The 19,363-nt window shown below is 45.3% G+C and overlaps 1 protein-coding gene across 2 annotated transcripts in view; it reads left to right on the top strand.

The window, feature by feature from the left end:
• UBE3D (ubiquitin protein ligase E3D) overlaps positions 1–19,363 on the top strand; it is a 1,125,452-nt gene that overhangs the window by 619,664 nt on the left and 486,425 nt on the right. For both annotated transcript variants that reach the window (XM_078648129.1, XM_078648130.1), the window contains exon 9: positions 12,057–12,195. In XM_078648129.1, coding sequence (XP_078504255.1) covers positions 12,057–12,195 — 139 coding nt within the window. The remainder of the gene's footprint in view (positions 1–12,056; positions 12,196–19,363) is intronic.

Here is a 19,363-nt window from a genome sequence, read left to right as displayed (position 1 = left end):
TTCTTATTTTGAAGCTACTCCCTGCCTGCTCACACCAGAGGCTGCATAGGACTTGGCCTTCGTGTGGCCAGTAAACTACATTTCCCACCTGCACCTTTTGCAGGGTTAGGTACCTCTTTTCGCATGCCTCTGCGCGCACACAAACCATGGCAGACCGAAAGGCAGTAGATTGGGTGTTTCTTTTATTTGCCTCTGTGCAGCAGCAGCTTTGTCAGATGCACTGCTGCTGACTGATGTGTTCAGGCACCTGCTGAGTTGCATGATTAGCGAATTAAGGCATTGAGGGATCTCTCTGGTGTGAGAGCTTCATTTTCGGCTGTTGGTTGGAAATTGGCGGAGGGTGAGGAGGGGTGGCCGGGCGTTCGCCTGTATCTAGTTTGTGGATGAGAACTGCATGCAGTGTCCCTACTCTGAGACCAGTGTTCCCAGCAGAACATTCTATGGAAATGCCAGGCTACGCTTCCTCTAACGTGGGGCAAGCCAGGCAAAGACATTTGGGCCTCCGTCTCCACCAGGTGGAATAAGGAACTTTGTTTGCTGGTAGGTGAGCCATGATAGTATGCATTTCGTAAATTTTTATTTTTGCAAAATTAACACACTGCATTGATCATGGATCAGTTGTGTACGCTTCACCTTGAATCAAAGGTGTCTGTTCAGAAGCTGGAGCATGAGATCACAAGATAGTGGTCTCCATGCACACTTTACTTTGTACATCATGGACGTAACCACCTCTTGCCTGCTTTAGGGATCCTTTCCTGAAGCTAGTGTAACCTGTTAGATTGAGTGGGCTGGGGTACCCCTGTCTCTTTTTTTTTTATTATAACTTTCCACTTAGTTAATTGAAATATCACAATTTTAGTGCCATTGAGCTCTGTGGCTGCACCATTTCCGCTTGGATCCACAACTTGTACTTTACCACTTTTAATTAGCGTGACTTGACTCCCTACTGCAGAAAGTCACCCAAGAAGAGTGTAAATTCCAAGATGCTCTTCTTCAGGACTAGGTGAAGATTTTGAACTTTGCATAAAGCCGATCCTTGTTGGAGGAGTATAAGCCAAACAGTGTGTCATAAATCTTGACCCTGGAGCCAATAACCAGTACACCATCTAGACTTCGCTGAGTGTGCTCAAAGGCATTTGCCTGGGTCAAAAAGTTTTCCAATAGCTGCTTTTCTTAATGCCAGGATAAGCCTTGACCATATAGAGAGTTGTGCTCCTGGGCGGAAAAGAAGAAGTGGAGATGAACAGCCCAGAAAGGAGATGAGCCATCTCAATGACAGGAAGACCATCACAAGGCCCAGCTTACTATCGCTGTGGAAGTCACGTTAACGGTCTTAGCTGCCCAGGAAGTACAAGAGCCTTGCAGTCGAGCTGGGCAGCTATCAAAGTATTATCAGAGCTTTGCCATGGAGCTGAGCAAGAATTTCATGCATTATCCCAAATCTCGCCAACATTTTGATTCCACATATAGTAGCCTATCCAGCCTCATAAGAACTTTGTGCCTCTTGGCTCATGCCACTGGGGATATGTTATTTTGGCTGTGGCTGATTACTGTGTTTCTTGGACCTTTCGATTCTTCTCCTTACTGTTTACATTGATCGTGGATCTGAAGACTAAATTCCAGTTCCCAGTTAAAAATGGTAGATTATTTTTCTTGTGGCTGCCTCCATTCCCATTGGTGTGTCTGCCAGTGGACAAAAGGAATGAAATTATCTGGTTTGAGATACAATTTTGTCCCCAGAAACTACCAATTGGTTGTTTACTTACTGCTCCATTTCTCCCCAACTCAAAAAACTTGGGAAAACTCTGAGGTTAGTTTGGCTCCTTGATTAATCTGTCCCTGAACTGTGTCCTTCTTTCTCCATCCAGTTTTTACTCCCCTCATCATTATCCTCCAACATTTCTCCCCCTCCTCTCTCACTTTCTTCTCCTCTCTGTCCTTCACGCCCCATTTTCTCCTCCCCTTCTCTACCCTTGCTCATTCTGCTGATCTCTCCTTCCCCTTCTTTTTCCCCTGGTTCTCTTCCACTCTTCCTTCTAGCATTCCCTATCTGCCCACGCATTCTTGGATTCTCCAGTTTAAAGTACTCTGCACCCCTTTTACTTTGTTTCCCCTTCCCCCTCTCAGGTTTTATTTGTTCTTCTCTGTTCTTGCATGTCATCTCTCTCACACACACACTCTGACACATTCTCACTCACTCTCTCTCTTTCACACACTCTCTCTCACACACACACACACACACACTCTCTCACTCACTCTCTCACACACTCTCTCCCACACACTCTCTCTCTCACACACACTCTCTCTCTCTCTCTCTCTCTCACACACACACACACTCTCTCTCACACACACACTCTCTCTCTCTCTCTCACACACACACTCTCTCTCTCTCGCACACACACACTCTCTCTCTCCCACACACACACACACTCTCTCTCTCACACACACACACTCTCTCTCACACATAGTACAGCCTTCTACCGCCACCACTCTACCACTCTCTCCACCAACACTCTACCACCCTATCCGCCACCACCCTATCCGCCACCACCCTATCTGCCGCCACCCTATCCACCACCCTATCCACCACCCTATCCACCACCACTCTAGCGCCCACACTCTAGCGCCCACACTCTACCCTACAACTCCACCCTCAAACTCAGCCCTCCAAATCCACCCTCCAAATCCACCATCCAAATCCATCATCCAAATCCACCATCCAAGTACTACTACACCCTCCAAATCCACCCTCCGACTACACCCTCTAACTCCACCATCCAACTACACCCTCCAACTCAACACTCCAAATCCACCCTCCAACTATAAATCCACCCTCCAACACCACCCTCCAAAAACACCATCCAACTTCACCCTCCAACTCCACCCTCCAACTCCAACATCCAAATACACCCTAAAAATCCACCCTCCAACTACAACTCCAGCCTCCAAATCCACCCGCAAACTACAACTACAGACTCCAACTCCACCTTCAAAATCCAACTCCACCCTACAACTCCACCATCCAACTCCAACCTCCAAATCCACCCTTCAACTCCACCCTCCAACTCCACCCTCCAACTACACCCTCCAAATCCACCCTCCAACTACACCATCCAACTACAAATCCAGCCTCAAACTCCACCCTCCAACTCCACCCTCCAAATCCAACTCCACCTAACTTTTATTTAAGTATTAATTATTTAAAAATAAAAAACATTGTTATTTGTAAAATCAATACTTCTAAGTCACGTAAATACAAAACATTTTGCATTAAAAATGCTATAGGGGTCAAATTGTCAAAAAATAAAAGTATTAGCATTGTAAATGACAAAGCTATTAATTTCACAATTTTCAAAAATAACATAAATAAAAAATTTGTCATGTACAAGACTAATAACTCAAACTTTCCTAATGCGAGACCTATTGCATTGCAAATGCTTGGTAATATTGCACATATATTATACATAACTATAGGGGCTGTCAGTCAGCCCATCCATTGTTCTCCGATACACATTTTTGTTTTGGCCACTGCAGACACAACAATGGGGCACAAGATCAGGCCACTTAAGCCATTGGCTTACCTTATTCTGAGATATAACCTTCTTTTTGGGCACATTGTAAACAAGCATTTGCAATGCAATAGGTCCCGCATTTACGTGAGTTTGAGCTATTGACATTGCAAATAACAAAGCCTTTTATTTTTGTTTTTAAAATATAAATGAATGACATTGTCATTTACAATGCCAATAGCTTAAACTCGTTCTGGAGCTGCTGGTGCCCTGTCTGAGAAGTACCACATAAGCCACAATTGTTCACCTGTGCATAAAAGGAGACACCTCACGGATTCAAGGGTGCAATGAACACGTCGTACAGTTCCCCGCGCTTTTCGTCATCGGAGTGTTCCTCTGTGTGAGGGTAAGCAGGCGAAAGGGGCAGGATATGTGCTAGTTAGGGAATGTTGTATATGAAGGAGTGTGAGTAAGTTGCTGTCTCCTAGTTTGTCAACTGTTGCATCAGTCAGTTTGCTGGATCTCACTACCTAAGATGGGATAAAGCTGCCCCTTTCGCTTGAGTACAGAAGGTAGGGTACCACCCACTACAATGAAATGAGCGGTGCATAAATGGGGCTAGTATTTATATACACTATGCGAGTGGAGGGTGCCCCGTTTATTTCTATCCTTAGATTCCTCTTTTTAATGCACACATGAATTCTATCCCCCCACTCCATCCCCCCACTCCATCCATCCCCCAATCCATCCATCCCCCCACTCCATCCATCCCCCACTCCATCCATCCATCCCCCCACTCCATCCATCCCCCCACTCCATCCATCCATCCCCCCACTCCATCCATCCATCCCACTCCATCCATCCATCACCCCACTCCATCCATCCCCCATCCATCCATCCCCCACTCCATCCATCCATCCATCCCCCCACTCCATCCATCCCCCCACTCCATCCATCCATCCCACTCCATCCATCACCCCACTCCATCCATCCCCCCACTCCATCCATCCCCCCATCCCCTCCACTCCATCCATCCATCCATCCCCCACTCCATCGCTATCATCTTGCAAATCATCTTTATACACCAATACAGACTTTGCTAAAAATGTAATGCAACACATTGTCATATACAATGCCAATAACTCAAACTTTAATGCTGCGAGACCTATTGCATTCCAAATGCTTGTTTAAATCAGGTGCTTTCTTATGCTATCAGAAAACCAGGGAGTGGTATGCATGACATTTGTGACCGGGCCCCAAAGGCGTTTCTGGTAGGCCTACTTATGACACCTCACATCACTTCTTGATACTTTGCCATTGCCTTTTTGTGAGGTTTGTGTGAGGGTACGCAATCAACTGTGTACAAAGTTTGCTGAAAGTTTTGAGGGGGAGGGTTACCGTAGCTAAGTCAGAGCACAATTATATGTGACATTTTCATAGTGCCACACAAATAGGAAAATGCCATTGTCATTCTTCTTGAGTCACATATGTGTGTTTTTTACGTAGAGTTTACCAAGTATGCGATTGCAAGCTGTGTATCGGTGTGGGTTATGTCTGAATATCGTTGTAACAAATGTAAAATTGTGTCCTATATATTGTTTACTAAAGTATCATCCTATTGGGTGTATATTCTTTAATAACTCTAGTAGGTTGATATTTTCGTAAACAAAATTGTTTCATAATGATTTTGGCAGAGGATATTTAGTCCCCATTGTGCTGGTACCATGATGCCAAAACAACAAGTGATGGACTGAATGTGGATCAATGTCACACACTCCCCCAGTCAAAAGATCTGGGCCCAAATCCATCGTTTTTTTGCACTCCACACCACCCTGGGTTAGACAATGGCGATATGCAAATCAGCTCTGACCCTGTTGCCCCATGGGAACAGTCCAGTCCGAACTACAAAAGCCATGTCCTTCCCAGAACGGAACCAAGCATCCGAGGACCGGACCGGTTTCGAGGTAACACCTCTCTTCAGCCCGGCTAGCTTGATTCCAGTGGTGTGGAGTGCCTGGGACCCACGTCTGGGCATCCCCAGCGCACTTAGGGCGGCAATTGCAAAAACAACAAGTGATGGACTGAATGTGGATCAATGTCACACACTCCCCCAGTCAAAAGATCTGGGCCCAAATCCATCGTTTTTTTGCACTCCACACCACCCTGGGTTAGACAATGGCGATATGCAAATCAGCTCTGACCCTGTTGCCCCATGGGAACAGTCCAGTCCGAACTACAAAAGCCATGTCCTTCCCAGAACGGAACCAAGCATCCGAGGACCGGACCGGTTTCGAGGTAACACCTCTCTTCAGCCCGGCTAGCTTGATTCCAGTGGTGTGGAGTGCCTGGGACCCACGTCTGGGCATCCCCAGCGCACTTAGGGCGGCAATTGCAAAAACAACAAGTGATGGACTGAATGTGGATCAATGTCACACACTCCCCCAGTCAAAAGATCTGGGCCCAAATCCATCGTTTTTTTGCACTCCACACCACCCTGGGTTAGACAATGGCGATATGCAAATCAGCTCTGACCCTGTTGCCCCATGGGAACAGTCCAGTCCGAACTACAAAAGCCATGTCCTTCCCAGAACGGAACCAAGCATCCGAGGACCGGACCGGTTTCGAGGTAACACCTCTCTTCAGCCCGGCTAGCTTGATTCCAGTGGTGTGGAGTGCCTGGGACCCACGTCTGGGCATCCCCAGCGCACTTAGGGCGGCAATTGCAAAAACAACAAGTGATGGACTGAATGTGGATCAATGTCACACACTCCCCCAGTCAAAAGATCTGGGCCCAAATCCATCGTTTTTTTGCACTCCACACCACCCTGGGTTAGACAATGGCGATATGCAAATCAGCTCTGACCCTGTTGCCCCATGGGAACAGTCCAGTCCGAACTACAAAAGCCATGTCCTTCCCAGAACGGAACCAAGCATCCGAGGACCGGACCGGTTTCGAGGTAACACCTCTCTTCAGCCCGGCTAGCTTGATTCCAGTGGTGTGGAGTGCCTGGGACCCACGTCTGGGCATCCCCAGCGCACTTAGGGCGGCAATTGCAAAAACAACAAGTGATGGACTGAATGTGGATCAATGTCACACACTCCCCCAGTCAAAAGATCTGGGCCCAAATCCATCGTTTTTTTGCACTCCACACCACCCTGGGTTAGACAATGGCGATATGCAAATCAGCTCTGACCCTGTTGCCCCATGGGAACAGTCCAGTCCGAACCACAAAAGCCATGTCCTTCCCAGAACGGAACCAAGCATCCGAGGACCGGACCGGTTTCGAGGTAACACCTCTCTTCAGCCCGGCTAGCTTGATTCCAGTGGTGTGGAGTGCCTGGGACCCACGTCTGGGCATCCCCAGCGCACTTAGGGCGGCAATTGCAAAAACAACAAGTGATGGACTGAATGTGGATCAATGTCACACACTCCCCCAGTCAAAAGATCTGGGCCCAAATCCATCGTTTTTTTGCACTCCACACCACCCTGGGTTAGACAATGGCGATATGCAAATCAGCTCTGACCCTGTTGCCCCATGGGAACAGTCCAGTCCGAACTACAAAAGCCATGTCCTTCCCAGAACGGAACCAAGCATCCGAGGACCGGACCGGTTTCGAGGTAACACCTCTCTTCAGCCCGGCTAGCTTGATTCCAGTGGTGTGGAGTGCCTGGGACCCACGTCTGGGCATCCCCAGCGCACTTAGGGCGGCAATTGCAAAAACAACAAGTGATGGACTGAATGTGGATCAATGTCACACACTCCCCCAGTCAAAAGATCTGGGCCCAAATCCATCGTTTTTTTGCACTCCACACCACCCTGGGTTAGACAATGGCGATATGCAAATCAGCTCTGACCCTGTTGCCCCATGGGAACAGTCCAGTCCGAACTACAAAAGCCATGTCCTTCCCAGAACGGAACCAAGCATCCGAGGACCGGACCGGTTTCGAGGTAACACCTCTCTTCAGCCCGGCTAGCTTGATTCCAGTGGTGTGGAGTGCCTGGGACCCACGTCTGGGCATCCCCAGCGCACTTAGGGCGGCAATTGCAAAAACAACAAGTGATGGACTGAATGTGGATCAATGTCACACACTCCCCCAGTCAAAAGATCTGGGCCCAAATCCATCGTTTTTTTGCACTCCACACCACCCTGGGTTAGACAATGGCGATATGCAAATCAGCTCTGACCCTGTTGCCCCATGGGAACAGTCCAGTCCGAACTACAAAAGCCATGTCCTTCCCAGAACGGAACCAAGCATCCGAGGACCGGACCGGTTTCGAGGTAACACCTCTCTTCAGCCCGGCTAGCTTGATTCCAGTGGTGTGGAGTGCCTGGGACCCACGTCTGGGCATCCCCAGCGCACTTAGGGCGGCAATTGCAAAAACAACAAGTGATGGACTGAATGTGGATCAATGTCACACACTCCCCCAGTCAAAAGATCTGGGCCCAAATCCATCGTTTTTTTGCACTCCACACCACCCTGGGTTAGACAATGGCGATATGCAAATCAGCTCTGACCCTGTTGCCCCATGGGAACAGTCCAGTCCGAACTACAAAAGCCATGTCCTTCCCAGAACGGAACCAAGCATCCGAGGACCGGACCGGTTTCGAGGTAACACCTCTCTTCAGCCCGGCTAGCTTGATTCCAGTGGTGTGGAGTGCCTGGGACCCACGTCTGGGCATCCCCAGCGCACTTAGGGCGGCAATTGCAAAAACAACAAGTGATGGACTGAATGTGGATCAATGTCACACACTCCCCCAGTCAAAAGATCTGGGCCCAAATCCATCGTTTTTTTGCACTCCACACCACCCTGGGTTAGACAATGGCGATATGCAAATCAGCTCTGACCCTGTTGCCCCATGGGAACAGTCCAGTCCGAACTACAAAAGCCATGTCCTTCCCAGAACGGAACCAAGCATCCGAGGACCGGACCGGTTTCGAGGTAACACCTCTCTTCAGCCCGGCTAGCTTGATTCCAGTGGTGTGGAGTGCCTGGGACCCACGTCTGGGCATCCCCAGCGCACTTAGGGCGGCAATTGCAAAAACAACAAGTGATGGCCTGAATGTGGATCAATGTCACACACTCCCCCAGTCAAAAGATCTGGGCCCAAATCCATCGTTTTTTTGCACTCCACACCACCCTGGGTTAGACAATGGCGATATGCAAATCAGCTCTGACCCTGTTGCCCCATGGGAACAGTCCAGTCCGAACTACAAAAGCCATGTCCTTCCCAGAACGGAACCAAGCATCCGAGGACCGGACCGGTTTCGAGGTAACACCTCTCTTCAGCCCGGCTAGCTTGATTCCAGTGGTGTGGAGTGCCTGGGACCCACGTCTGGGCATCCCCAGCGCACTTAGGGCGGCAATTGCAAAAACAACAAGTGATGGACTGAATGTGGATCAATGTCACACACTCCCCCAGTCAAAAGATCTGGGCCCAAATCCATCGTTTTTTTGCACTCCACACCACCCTGGGTTAGACAATGGCGATATGCAAATCAGCTCTGACCCTGTTGCCCCATGGGAACAGTCCAGTCCGAACTACAAAAGCCATGTCCTTCCCAGAACGGAACCAAGCATCCGAGGACCGGACCGGTTTCGAGGTAACACCTCTCTTCAGCCCGGCTAGCTTGATTCCAGTGGTGTGGAGTGCCTGGGACCCACGTCTGGGCATCCCCAGCGCACTTAGGGCGGCAATTGCAAAAACAACAAGTGATGGACTGAATGTGGATCAATGTCACACACTCCCCCAGTCAAAAGATCTGGGCCCAAATCCATCGTTTTTTTGCACTCCACACCACCCTGGGTTAGACAATGGCGATATGCAAATCAGCTCTGACCCTGTTGCCCCATGGGAACAGTCCAGTCCGAACTACAAAAGCCATGTCCTTCCCAGAACGGAACCAAGCATCCGAGGACCGGACCGGTTTCGAGGTAACACCTCTCTTCAGCCCGGCAAGCTTGATTCCAGTGGTGTGGAGTGCCTGGGACCCACGTCTGGGCATCCCCAGCGCACTTAGGGCGGCAATTGCAAAAACAACAAGTGATGGACTGAATGTGGATCAATGTCACACACTCCCCCAGTCAAAAGATCTGGGCCCAAATCCATCGTTTTTTTGCACTCCACACCACCCTGGGTTAGACAATGGCGATATGCAAATCAGCTCTGACCCTGTTGCCCCATGGGAACAGTCCAGTCCGAACTACAAAAGCCATGTCCTTCCCAGAACGGAACCAAGCATCCGAGGACCGGACCGGTTTCGAGGTAACACCTCTCTTCAGCCCGGCTAGCTTGATTCCAGTGGTGTGGAGTGCCTGGGACCCACGTCTGGGCACCCCCACTCTAAGTGTACTGGGGATGCTCAGACGTGAGTCCCAGGCACTACACACCACTGGAGTCAAGCTAGCCGGGCTGACGAGAGGTGTTACCTCGAAACCGGTCCGGTCCTCGGATGCTTGATTCTGTTCTGGGAAGGACATGGCTTTTGTAGTTCGGACTGGGCTGTTCCCATGGGGCACAGGGTCAGCGCTGATTTGCATATCGCCATTGTCTAACCCAGGGTGGTGTGTGGTGCAAAAAAACGATGGATTTGGGCCCAGATCTTTGGACTGGGGTGAATGTGTGACATTGATCCACATTCTGTCCATCATTGTTGTTTTTGCAGGTACCATGATGCCAGCATTTGCATCTTGAATTTTATCCAGGCAGATGCCTGCAGACAGAGCAGTTTCTCAAAATGATCTATTGGCTACAGTTTTGTTTATACATTTCACTTTTATTTTTTAGCATATTCTGTTCCATACACAGTTTGAGGAGTAAACTGGAAAAGGCTGTATGGATAAGCTGTTTGCGTTGAATCACAGGGTCACACTCCACCACATATGCCTACAGAAGCAGACATAACTTCATCACACAGGGTTCCACACAGTGCCCGGTCACAAGATACACAAGGCCCAGTCCGCCTTCTCCAGTTCTTTTTCCTCCATCACTTGTCCCTCTCAGGTTAGGTCTCTTTCTTTGAGCCCAGAAATTTTTCCATTTTATGAAACAAACTTGTCCTGCAAAATGCACTCGTCTATTCCCCTTTCCCAGCTCTCCATAGTTTGTGTCAATGTGTTACCCAATGTTGTGTGATTCCTGTAAGCACAATCACCCTACTTAAATAAAGAGAGTTTTTGAGGTCTTGTGAAGTCCACTTCACCCCAAATACCTAAGTAAGATGGCCAACTGTGGGCCAAGACCTAATTGAATTTCAAGAACCGCTATCAGTCGAAAGCAGTTATATAGCCTCTGCAGGTTTAAGCGTGTACACCTGCAAGGTAAGAAGCCTGACTGGTCTGGGTGAATCTCAGATACCTCTATTGGCAACAATATCCTGGCGGTAGCATTTGCCAGTATCTTGGTCTCTATGTTTTCAGGAAAGAAATGGGGCAGTAAAAGTGACAGGCTGCTTGAGGGTTATACTTTTCTCAAATAAGTTTTAAACAGCATGTTTTGTGTCTCTATAAATCTCGCTCAAATGTGGCACCTAAATAAAAACATAATAGCTTGAGGCATAGCTTAGTCTACATTTTTGCTGCTGTGTTTTACTTCTGCAATCAACTGGCATTCTTATTTCAGGGACCCAGGTATAACGAGCACTGCAAAGTCGGTAAGGTTTGCTGTGCCAATGCTTGTTGTTTGCGGCATTGGTTTTGCCAATGTGGTGCCAGCATTATCAAAGCCAATAGCTGAGCCCAGTCACCTCTGAATGTTGTTTTCAATGATTCTAAGAAGGGCGCCATGTTTCCATTGTGTGGAACAAGACAGTTGTCTTGGAAGTATAAAAGATAACTTCCCGATATGGCTGGACGCCATTATTGTCAACCAGTGGGCATGAGCAAGAGAGACATGGGTGGGGATAGAGGGACACTGAGCTTCTGTAGGGCTTGAGATCAGGGTTGGAGAGAGGAGCAAAGGGAACAGAGGATGGCTTGGATTTCAGAGGCAGGGAGGGGAGAAGGAAAGAACTCAGAGGGAGAGAGGGGAGGGAGAGAGAGAGAGAGAGAAAATAACAGAAGGAAAAATCATTACCTGAGGTCAGCAGTGAAATCATACCCTCACCCAATCAAAAACAAGGTTGAATCTTAGATGTTTCTGGAGTAGGAAAAACACAAGAATCAGGGGAAAGTCATTGAATCAGGAGCAGGCAAGTGTGCAAACACAAAGCCCTCTCAACGTACATGTTAAAGTATTGATTGCAAGGCTGTCTGCTACCAGCCTCTGTAGGTGTCTGTAGCAAGATAGTGAAACTAGAAGTGAAGTGCAATCAAATGAACGTTAATAGAGATCACTAAGGTATGCCTCAAATGATGTGTATAATTGTGGTCAAGATACCATTCAACCTGTTGAAGTTGTGTGCTGCTTAGAACCTAATTGTCATTTTGATCAAGAAGCTGCTGTATGTCTGTATCGAGCTGTCACTCTTACCTGGCTACTTTGCTCAATGTTTTTGTAAATGAGTGTTAGTGGACTTTAGTACTAATATAACTCTTTGACTTGTAGGCTTGCAAAGGCATGGGGAAATGATACTGGTGTTCACTCTTTAACATTCCCATCGCACACCTGCTTGGAATTACTGGTCCTGTTGTCTTCAAGCAATAGATCTTTGCCAGCCTCTCTACGCTGCATGAATGCATTCCAGGTAAGACAAAGTGCTGTTTCATTGCACATTTCCACATCAATTCACTCACATTGTCATGATCCAGGACTGAATTAATAAAATAGACTTGCTTGCCACATGCCTCAAACCGCTATTCCCCCTCTTGGCAGAGACAACTAACTTGATCAAGACTTCCCGTCTTGTGGTATGGTGTCTGTGCCTTTGATCCACCACATCATAATCCCGCTTATGCAAAAAAAAAAAAATATCATACTGACCCAAAAATCTGGTCGGTGACCTGCCCATGCCCAACCTCCTTTTCCTTACCAACACCAGGGAGAAGGTGACAGGACATAATAAAAAATAATGATAAGTAAACCACCCCCGGCTCGACCAATAACCTGCATTCTCCTCTTTAAGGAGCCGCTGCTTGGGCAGTATGAGGGACGATTTCCCATAATCCCTGGTTAAGGTTAACAACACTGCACCTATACTCCTTAATCACCGACTACCCATGACATGGTCGACCCTTTAATCCTGCTGCTTGTCTCCAGTCAAATTGGTCCTTAACATTCGTGTTGTGTGAAATTAGCCAGAATTTAAAAAAGAAAATACATTAAATTATCCGTAATTACATGAAATGCTATTTATCATTATGCACTTTGTTTTGGAAACTGACATAAGTGACGTCTTGAATAAAAATATTTACAAGTGCAAGATGGTTTGCCTACAATAGGGGAAAATATCAAGGACTTGTTGATTTTTGCGGAAAAAACAACCATCTTACATAAAAACACAAAAGAATAGGGTATATCCATTTTTAAACTGAACACAAATTTTTGATGTCATAAAAGGTCACTTTGTGTACTAGCCTACGAGAGGAGAGAGATCACGTTAAAACAATTTGTAACCTGGGACTCAAAAAACTAGATCTATCTAGTAAAATTCCCTTATAGATATGGTTATGTTGGCAAAACAAATATAAAAGCAAAGGTGCAAGTTTCTGATCATAAAAGTAACATGTGAGGAACAAAGCATGGCACTGGTTGCAGCACATTTTGTAGAAATAAATGCCTAAATGAAATAAGATTACAGTTATTAGAGATGGTTCAAGTATCAGGTACTGACATAGATAAAGAGAACTAATGTTGCAGACAAAGTATTTCTGCACAAAGAGATTGCACGCTTTGCAATCAAAAGGACTCAATGCAGTGCATAGTTTGTAAAAGTATAGGTGCTGGGGCCTAGAGGTTTCCTTAGAAGCCTACAGCCGGCGCTGTTGAATGTCTGAATGCTAAAAAACCAAGCCTGCATTGTCGGGATTCCAACCCATGTCTCTTTAATCCACCACCAGACAGTCCCTGCCCCTTTATTTTACTCATTTAGGTTCTTTTTCATCTCTGCTTTCTCCCTTTGTCATGGTTTTACCGTTTTTCTTTTTCTTCTCTTTCATCATTGTGTTTTTCTCTCTCTTGTTCTGGGTCAAAGTTTAATAAGGAAAAACGAGTGCCGGTCCCCAACAATGAGTGCCATTGGGCCCCACCTGCAACCACTGGCTCAAATTATGCAGAGACTAAATTACAAAGCTAAAAGGAAATATTTACATCAATTGTAGATTATGTACTTACATTAATAGACGTTTGAGAACATATGAGGTCACTGGATTAAAAAAAAGAATGGGACTCTGATTTTCTTCGATGTCAGTGATTATATGTTATTAAAATTATTAAAAGTGGAATGCTAGGATTGTTCCTTTTTTAACAATGCTGGTAGATAAATTACTGGTACAATATATGCCGATGCTGATTGAACATTTTACACATATCTTTTGGTAGCCATGAACATTACATGATGTGATCCAATCATATGGTACATGAATCAGAATCGAAAAAGAAAAGACAGTAATGTGAATGATAGAAAGACTTGTAATTGAGTGAAAATGTGAATTGATCCATTCTGCTTTGATAGTAATCCTAGAAATTAAATTGCACAGGTATAAGGGAGATGCTTGAGCTCATATGGAAGTGGACTAAGACATATTTAGAAGTTCTGAAATCAGGGGATTCGTCCCAGTAATAAAGGAAAAACTGTTGGAAAACATTGCATAAATGCCACAATGGAGAAATAAAAATGGTGGACTAAAAATAGACATGGACGGTGAAAAGTATTGGTGAGTCAAGTGGATGGATTAATATCACATAGCACGTGCAGAGGAAAAATACATAAATAGGAGAGCCAGAATAAAGGAGATGTACTTGAGATTATGAGCATCTGGAAGAGAGATGAAATGGCAATGTTGGGTAAACTAGAACTACAAAATAATTATTTTTTGGATTACAAATGAAGAGGATGGAATTAATATAAAGACTATGCTCCCCGATTCATGTACGGAGAGCAGAAATAGCCAGAGTAGTGATTCATAGAATTTATGGGTGGTACATCAGTGTAGGCTGACATAAGGTTTTCAGTAAGTTTATGTATACAGTATTTCTGGAACGCACAATCACGTTCGTTGATGCTGGTTAGACTCTGATATCAGTAACTGATACTAATGCAAATTAAAAGCAGGTTAGTACATTAACGTTTTTAATTCCTTTTTAGGCCAAGCCAAACCAAATAGGGTTGGATTCAGAGTTCAATTAGCAGTAAATTCCATTATTTTGCTCCTGCACACAAAAAAGATCTTCCCCCATAGGAAGCGAAATGTGTATTACGGGCATGTAACCAGGGAGTGAATGTGGAATCTGTTGAGAAAAACAGTGGTTAAGTTGTAAAAACAAAAAGTGCTGGTGGCTCTAGCCAGGAGGAAGTTTCGATCAGCCCACTTCTCCTGTCAGCAAAGCCTAACATAGAACCAAAATTGGGGGCGGGGGGGTCATATTGGCCAGAGCTGTTGGCTTCGGAGCTGGAAAACTAGGTTCGAGTCTCAGCATCCTGTAATTCTGGGTGAATCCCTTAATACCCCTAAGCATTATCATAAAATAATGTGTCCTTAACTGGTGCCCAAGGATTAGTGTTGGTGATTAAGTGCTGGTGCTGAGCACTGGAAACCACCGGCTCAAATTAAGCACAGGCCAAAAAAAGAGAATTACCTCCATAGATGAACTTGTGAACAATGGCTTTGAATTGTTTGAGCTAACATGAGCTAGTGAAACTGCTTCAAGACAATGGTGTGAGCTGCCATATTTTGAATCCGCAGTAGTCTTCCAATTCACTCCTTGGGCAAGGCCAAGTAACAAGAGTTGGCATGGTCAAGCCAGGACTGAATTAGAATAGTGGCTTGCTTGTGAACCTTTGTCAGGATAAAAAGCAGGATTTTCTTCAGAAGATTTAAGTGCCGGAAAAAGAGTTGGCAGCCTTATTATTTGAGGCAAAAAGGTAACAATGGCCTCTAAAAAAGACCCATTAGGTTTTCACTGGAATAACATGTGAGGGATCTGCGCCCATAATGCCCATAGTGTCCTGCACATTTCTCTAGAGCAGTGTTTCCCAAACCGGGGGATGTGAGCCAATTTCTGGTGGTTCTCGAAAGTCCAAGCAGTAAATAAAGATGCCTTTAAATTCTACATTTATCTTGTCACGTTTGCTGTGCTTCAACCACAGAAGTCAATTGTCAGGCTAGATCTTCTGACACTTTTTTTTAACATGGGGGATTGTTGTTTACAAACTCCTCTCACTTTGCAGCCAGAGAAAGTAAAGTGAATTATGTGACAAACTTTTGGGGGTACAGGGAGTGTGAAAGGAAAGGCTATAGCATGTCGTTTTATTGGTAACAACAACATAATGTAAAGACGTGTAAATTAAATGTACTTATTTAGCAGTTAGGAAAGCAATAATGAAGCACATTTTTTGGTTATTCTGAAGGGTGATGGGAGCAAAGATGTTAATAGGATCAAAAGAAAGACAGGTTGCTTGGTGAAGAACAAACTATAAATATTCACTGAAATCCGATTTCCATACATCATTGTGTGCAATATAGTGTTATTAGTAAAAATGTTTCTTTGGAAATATAGTGCCCATTTCAATGCAAAATATGCTGTTTGCAAATGAAAGCTTGCTACTGCATAGTGTTATAGTTACATTAAAAAGAAATTCCCTGCCTCTTGTCTATTACAGCTAGGTGGATTGAGAAAGTTTGTCTTTCTAAAAATTGGGTTAAGGTCCTAGTTATTGGCACCAATGTTTTGTCTGGAATAAGCTTCAGAAAATATATGGTCGTCCAGCGCCAGATAAAGAGAAGAGTGTTGGCAACCATAACTGAGTAATCAGGCTTGGAATAAAGTTTAAATAAAACTTGCATATCCACAGCATTCATATAAAAATGTTCCTCCATGTCTTCAATGGGTCTAATCTTGGAATCCCAAGGATTACCACTTTGTAGAACAATCAAGTGCTCTATGATGTCAAATGCTGCAGAGAGGTCGCGCGAGATCAATGCCCCAACCTTTCCTTGGTCTGCCAGCATATGCAAATCATCCAGAGCAGAAGTGATCACCCATTTCTTTCTGTGCCCCCACCTGAAACCAGACTGCAGCAGTCATTAACAAGCTTGTCTCCTCAACGAAGGCTTGGAGCTGGTAAACATCATTGGGAGAAGGGGAGACTTCTTCAGTAGCAGTTATACCAGCCCTGCTTTCCAAGCATCCTGTGCTTTGCCTTCACAAAGTAATTAATTGAATATAAAAACCAAATCTGACACTATGAAATGAGCAGGTTGTTTCATTATTCTAGCTGGACAGATATCTCTAGGGTAAGCTTAAGCTTTAGCTAACAGAATTGTGGTGATGACCTCGGATTCAGAGACTAACAAAAACAGTTTGAAATACAAATTGATCACCGTTCATTATCATTACGTGGTGATCAGGAGAGTTCTGTAGTGGAATTACATTTGCATCCACCAGACTTTGGTGCATGAGTTATGTGGCTTTATAGATATGGTGGAGACTGATGGAGGATGACTAATGGCAGGAACGGGCTATATTCTAATGGGATCCTAATAGTCTGGTTATCGGCGATTGAGATCTTGTTTTGGCGACCGCGTGGCTTGTTCTACCAGGCACAAACTGGAGGCATACCTGACTTTTGAGACAAGGTGAGGAGTCCGTTTTATGCACCGAGAGGCATGATGAGTGTATATATCAAGAGGACAGGGAGCTGGTGACACAGAATGCCTGCTGAACTGGCCTATGAAGCCAGCTATGACCATCCAAGGGATTATTTTCATTGGCTGTGCAGCTCTAAGTGTACCTCTGTGGTGCTAATCCATGTTTATGCCTCCAATCTTTGTTCTCTCTCGTTCGCCCTGCTGGACACTTAAGGTACAGGCATTTCACTTCTCGGTCCTGGCTGAGGTGTGTACGGAATGGGCCTGCCAGCGGCTCATTGTAATTGCATTTATATAGCGCTTACTACCCCTTAGGTGAGGAGGCGTCCCATGAATGGCCCATTCATTGTTTAGGTGGCAGACTGCTCGGTGCCCCTCCGCATCTCTAGCCCCCTCCTCAAACACTGCAGTAATTTGTTTAAAACAAAAAAAAAAACATTGTTTTTCATCTACTAGGATTACTAGGATGCGAACAGTTTGGTAAACAAAGGTGTTATTGTATCTAAAAAACGTACTCAATGAAACATGGGTATTTTGTCTGGCTGAGAGGGAAAACATTAGAAACTTTCTCTAATATGTATGAAGATAAGAATGTGATGACCCTTACCAGGATCAGATACTTCAACTGTGCTAATATTGTTCGTGAATGACTGTATGCGCAGATCTGACGCAAAACGTAACGTCTACCAGTGTTCCTATTGACCAACTTAAAAGTGACTATCAACTGCAGAAGAATGAAAGTCTGAATCAGCCCTGTCACGAGTTGAATGCTTGAACTGCAATTTTCTAGCCTGGCTCTCAGCCCACTTAGCTAACTAAATGGTTGCACACTTTATAGCATGCCAATATATAATGTTGCAAGATGTTGATGGTTGCTGTGAGTAACGGCAACATGCCACCCCCATAAAAGGCAAAAACCATCATCTGAACGGATGCGAGGGTTAAATTGTTTAATAATTGCAAATCATTTTCTTTCCTGTGGTATGAAGCTGTCAGTTGTGAGGAGCTGAATTCACTAAAATGCACCATCAAACTTAAAACTTCAGGAGCTGCATAGTTTTCGTTTCTGCGGTATAAATGCACTTTCAGCTGTTTTTTTAATAGAACATGCAGCTTGTGGGCAGCGGAATTAATCACAGGTACGCTCTCCCCCTGGGTGTCCTGGGGATATGGCCCATTAATAGCTCTTTTGCTATTTAGAGAGGATACAGTCGGCGGGAGTCTGGATTCTCTCTTCCCACTGACTGGTCTAAAAATCATATTGTTTGTTACACTCTCCATTCCATACTTTTCATTTAGAGGTGATTTTAGAAGTAAAAACGCGTCGTACTGTGCTAATAACAAGACCCAAGTTGCTCTGCATGCCTAGGGAAAACAAATCTTCATTTATATCCAGCTGCTGTGGGTGAGAGCCTTGGTTTCGATTTTCCTTTCGCCGCCCGGTGTTGCTCTTTCGGCACAGTCCCATTTCTCAATTATCTTCTCATCAAGTAGGACCTAGAACTACCTCTGCAGCTGCAAGCGTCAGGGCAGCGGTTGTATACGCAGATACTGGCCCACAGGTGCACTGCAGTTTGTATCCGAGGATTGCTGCACACCCAGGGGCGTCATATCCGACATAAAAGCAGCTTCTGTTTCTCTGCTCTTTACGTCACTGAGTGGTGTTTTTTCTATCCATGTTTCTTGCCCTACACCAAAAAGAACCTGGAGTAACAATAGATTTGTCGCATCTAGTCTTTACCCTCTTCAACGTGTGCACGAGCTTAACTTTTACATTCTGAGACTGAACTCCTACCTTTGCAGGCGATTCAAGCACTTAGAAGAGAGTTGAAAATTACTAAGAAGTCACCGATAGTAGCACAGCCTTAGCGGGCCCTACACACAAGAAGGCAAATGGAATTTTGTTATTCTCAATTTATAATTTTCTCAGAAGAAACATGACACCATGAGAAGATGAAGAACCCATACAAACAAAGAAAGCAACAGTCGCGTGGGCACAATTCTCCCACAGATCTACCACATCCCAGGTACCTGATCCACTAAGACTAAGGGTATGACACTATATCAATAAATGAAGCACTAGGCCAACAATATGCTGCTAATGTG

Source organism: Lissotriton helveticus, chromosome 6 (assembly GCF_964261635.1).
Source record: "Lissotriton helveticus chromosome 6, aLisHel1.1, whole genome shotgun sequence".
NCBI classification, from domain to species: Eukaryota; Metazoa; Chordata; class Amphibia; order Caudata; family Salamandridae; genus Lissotriton; species Lissotriton helveticus.
The sequence above is the reverse complement of the archived record's forward strand: the minus strand, read 5'-3'. Positions and strand labels throughout refer to the sequence as shown.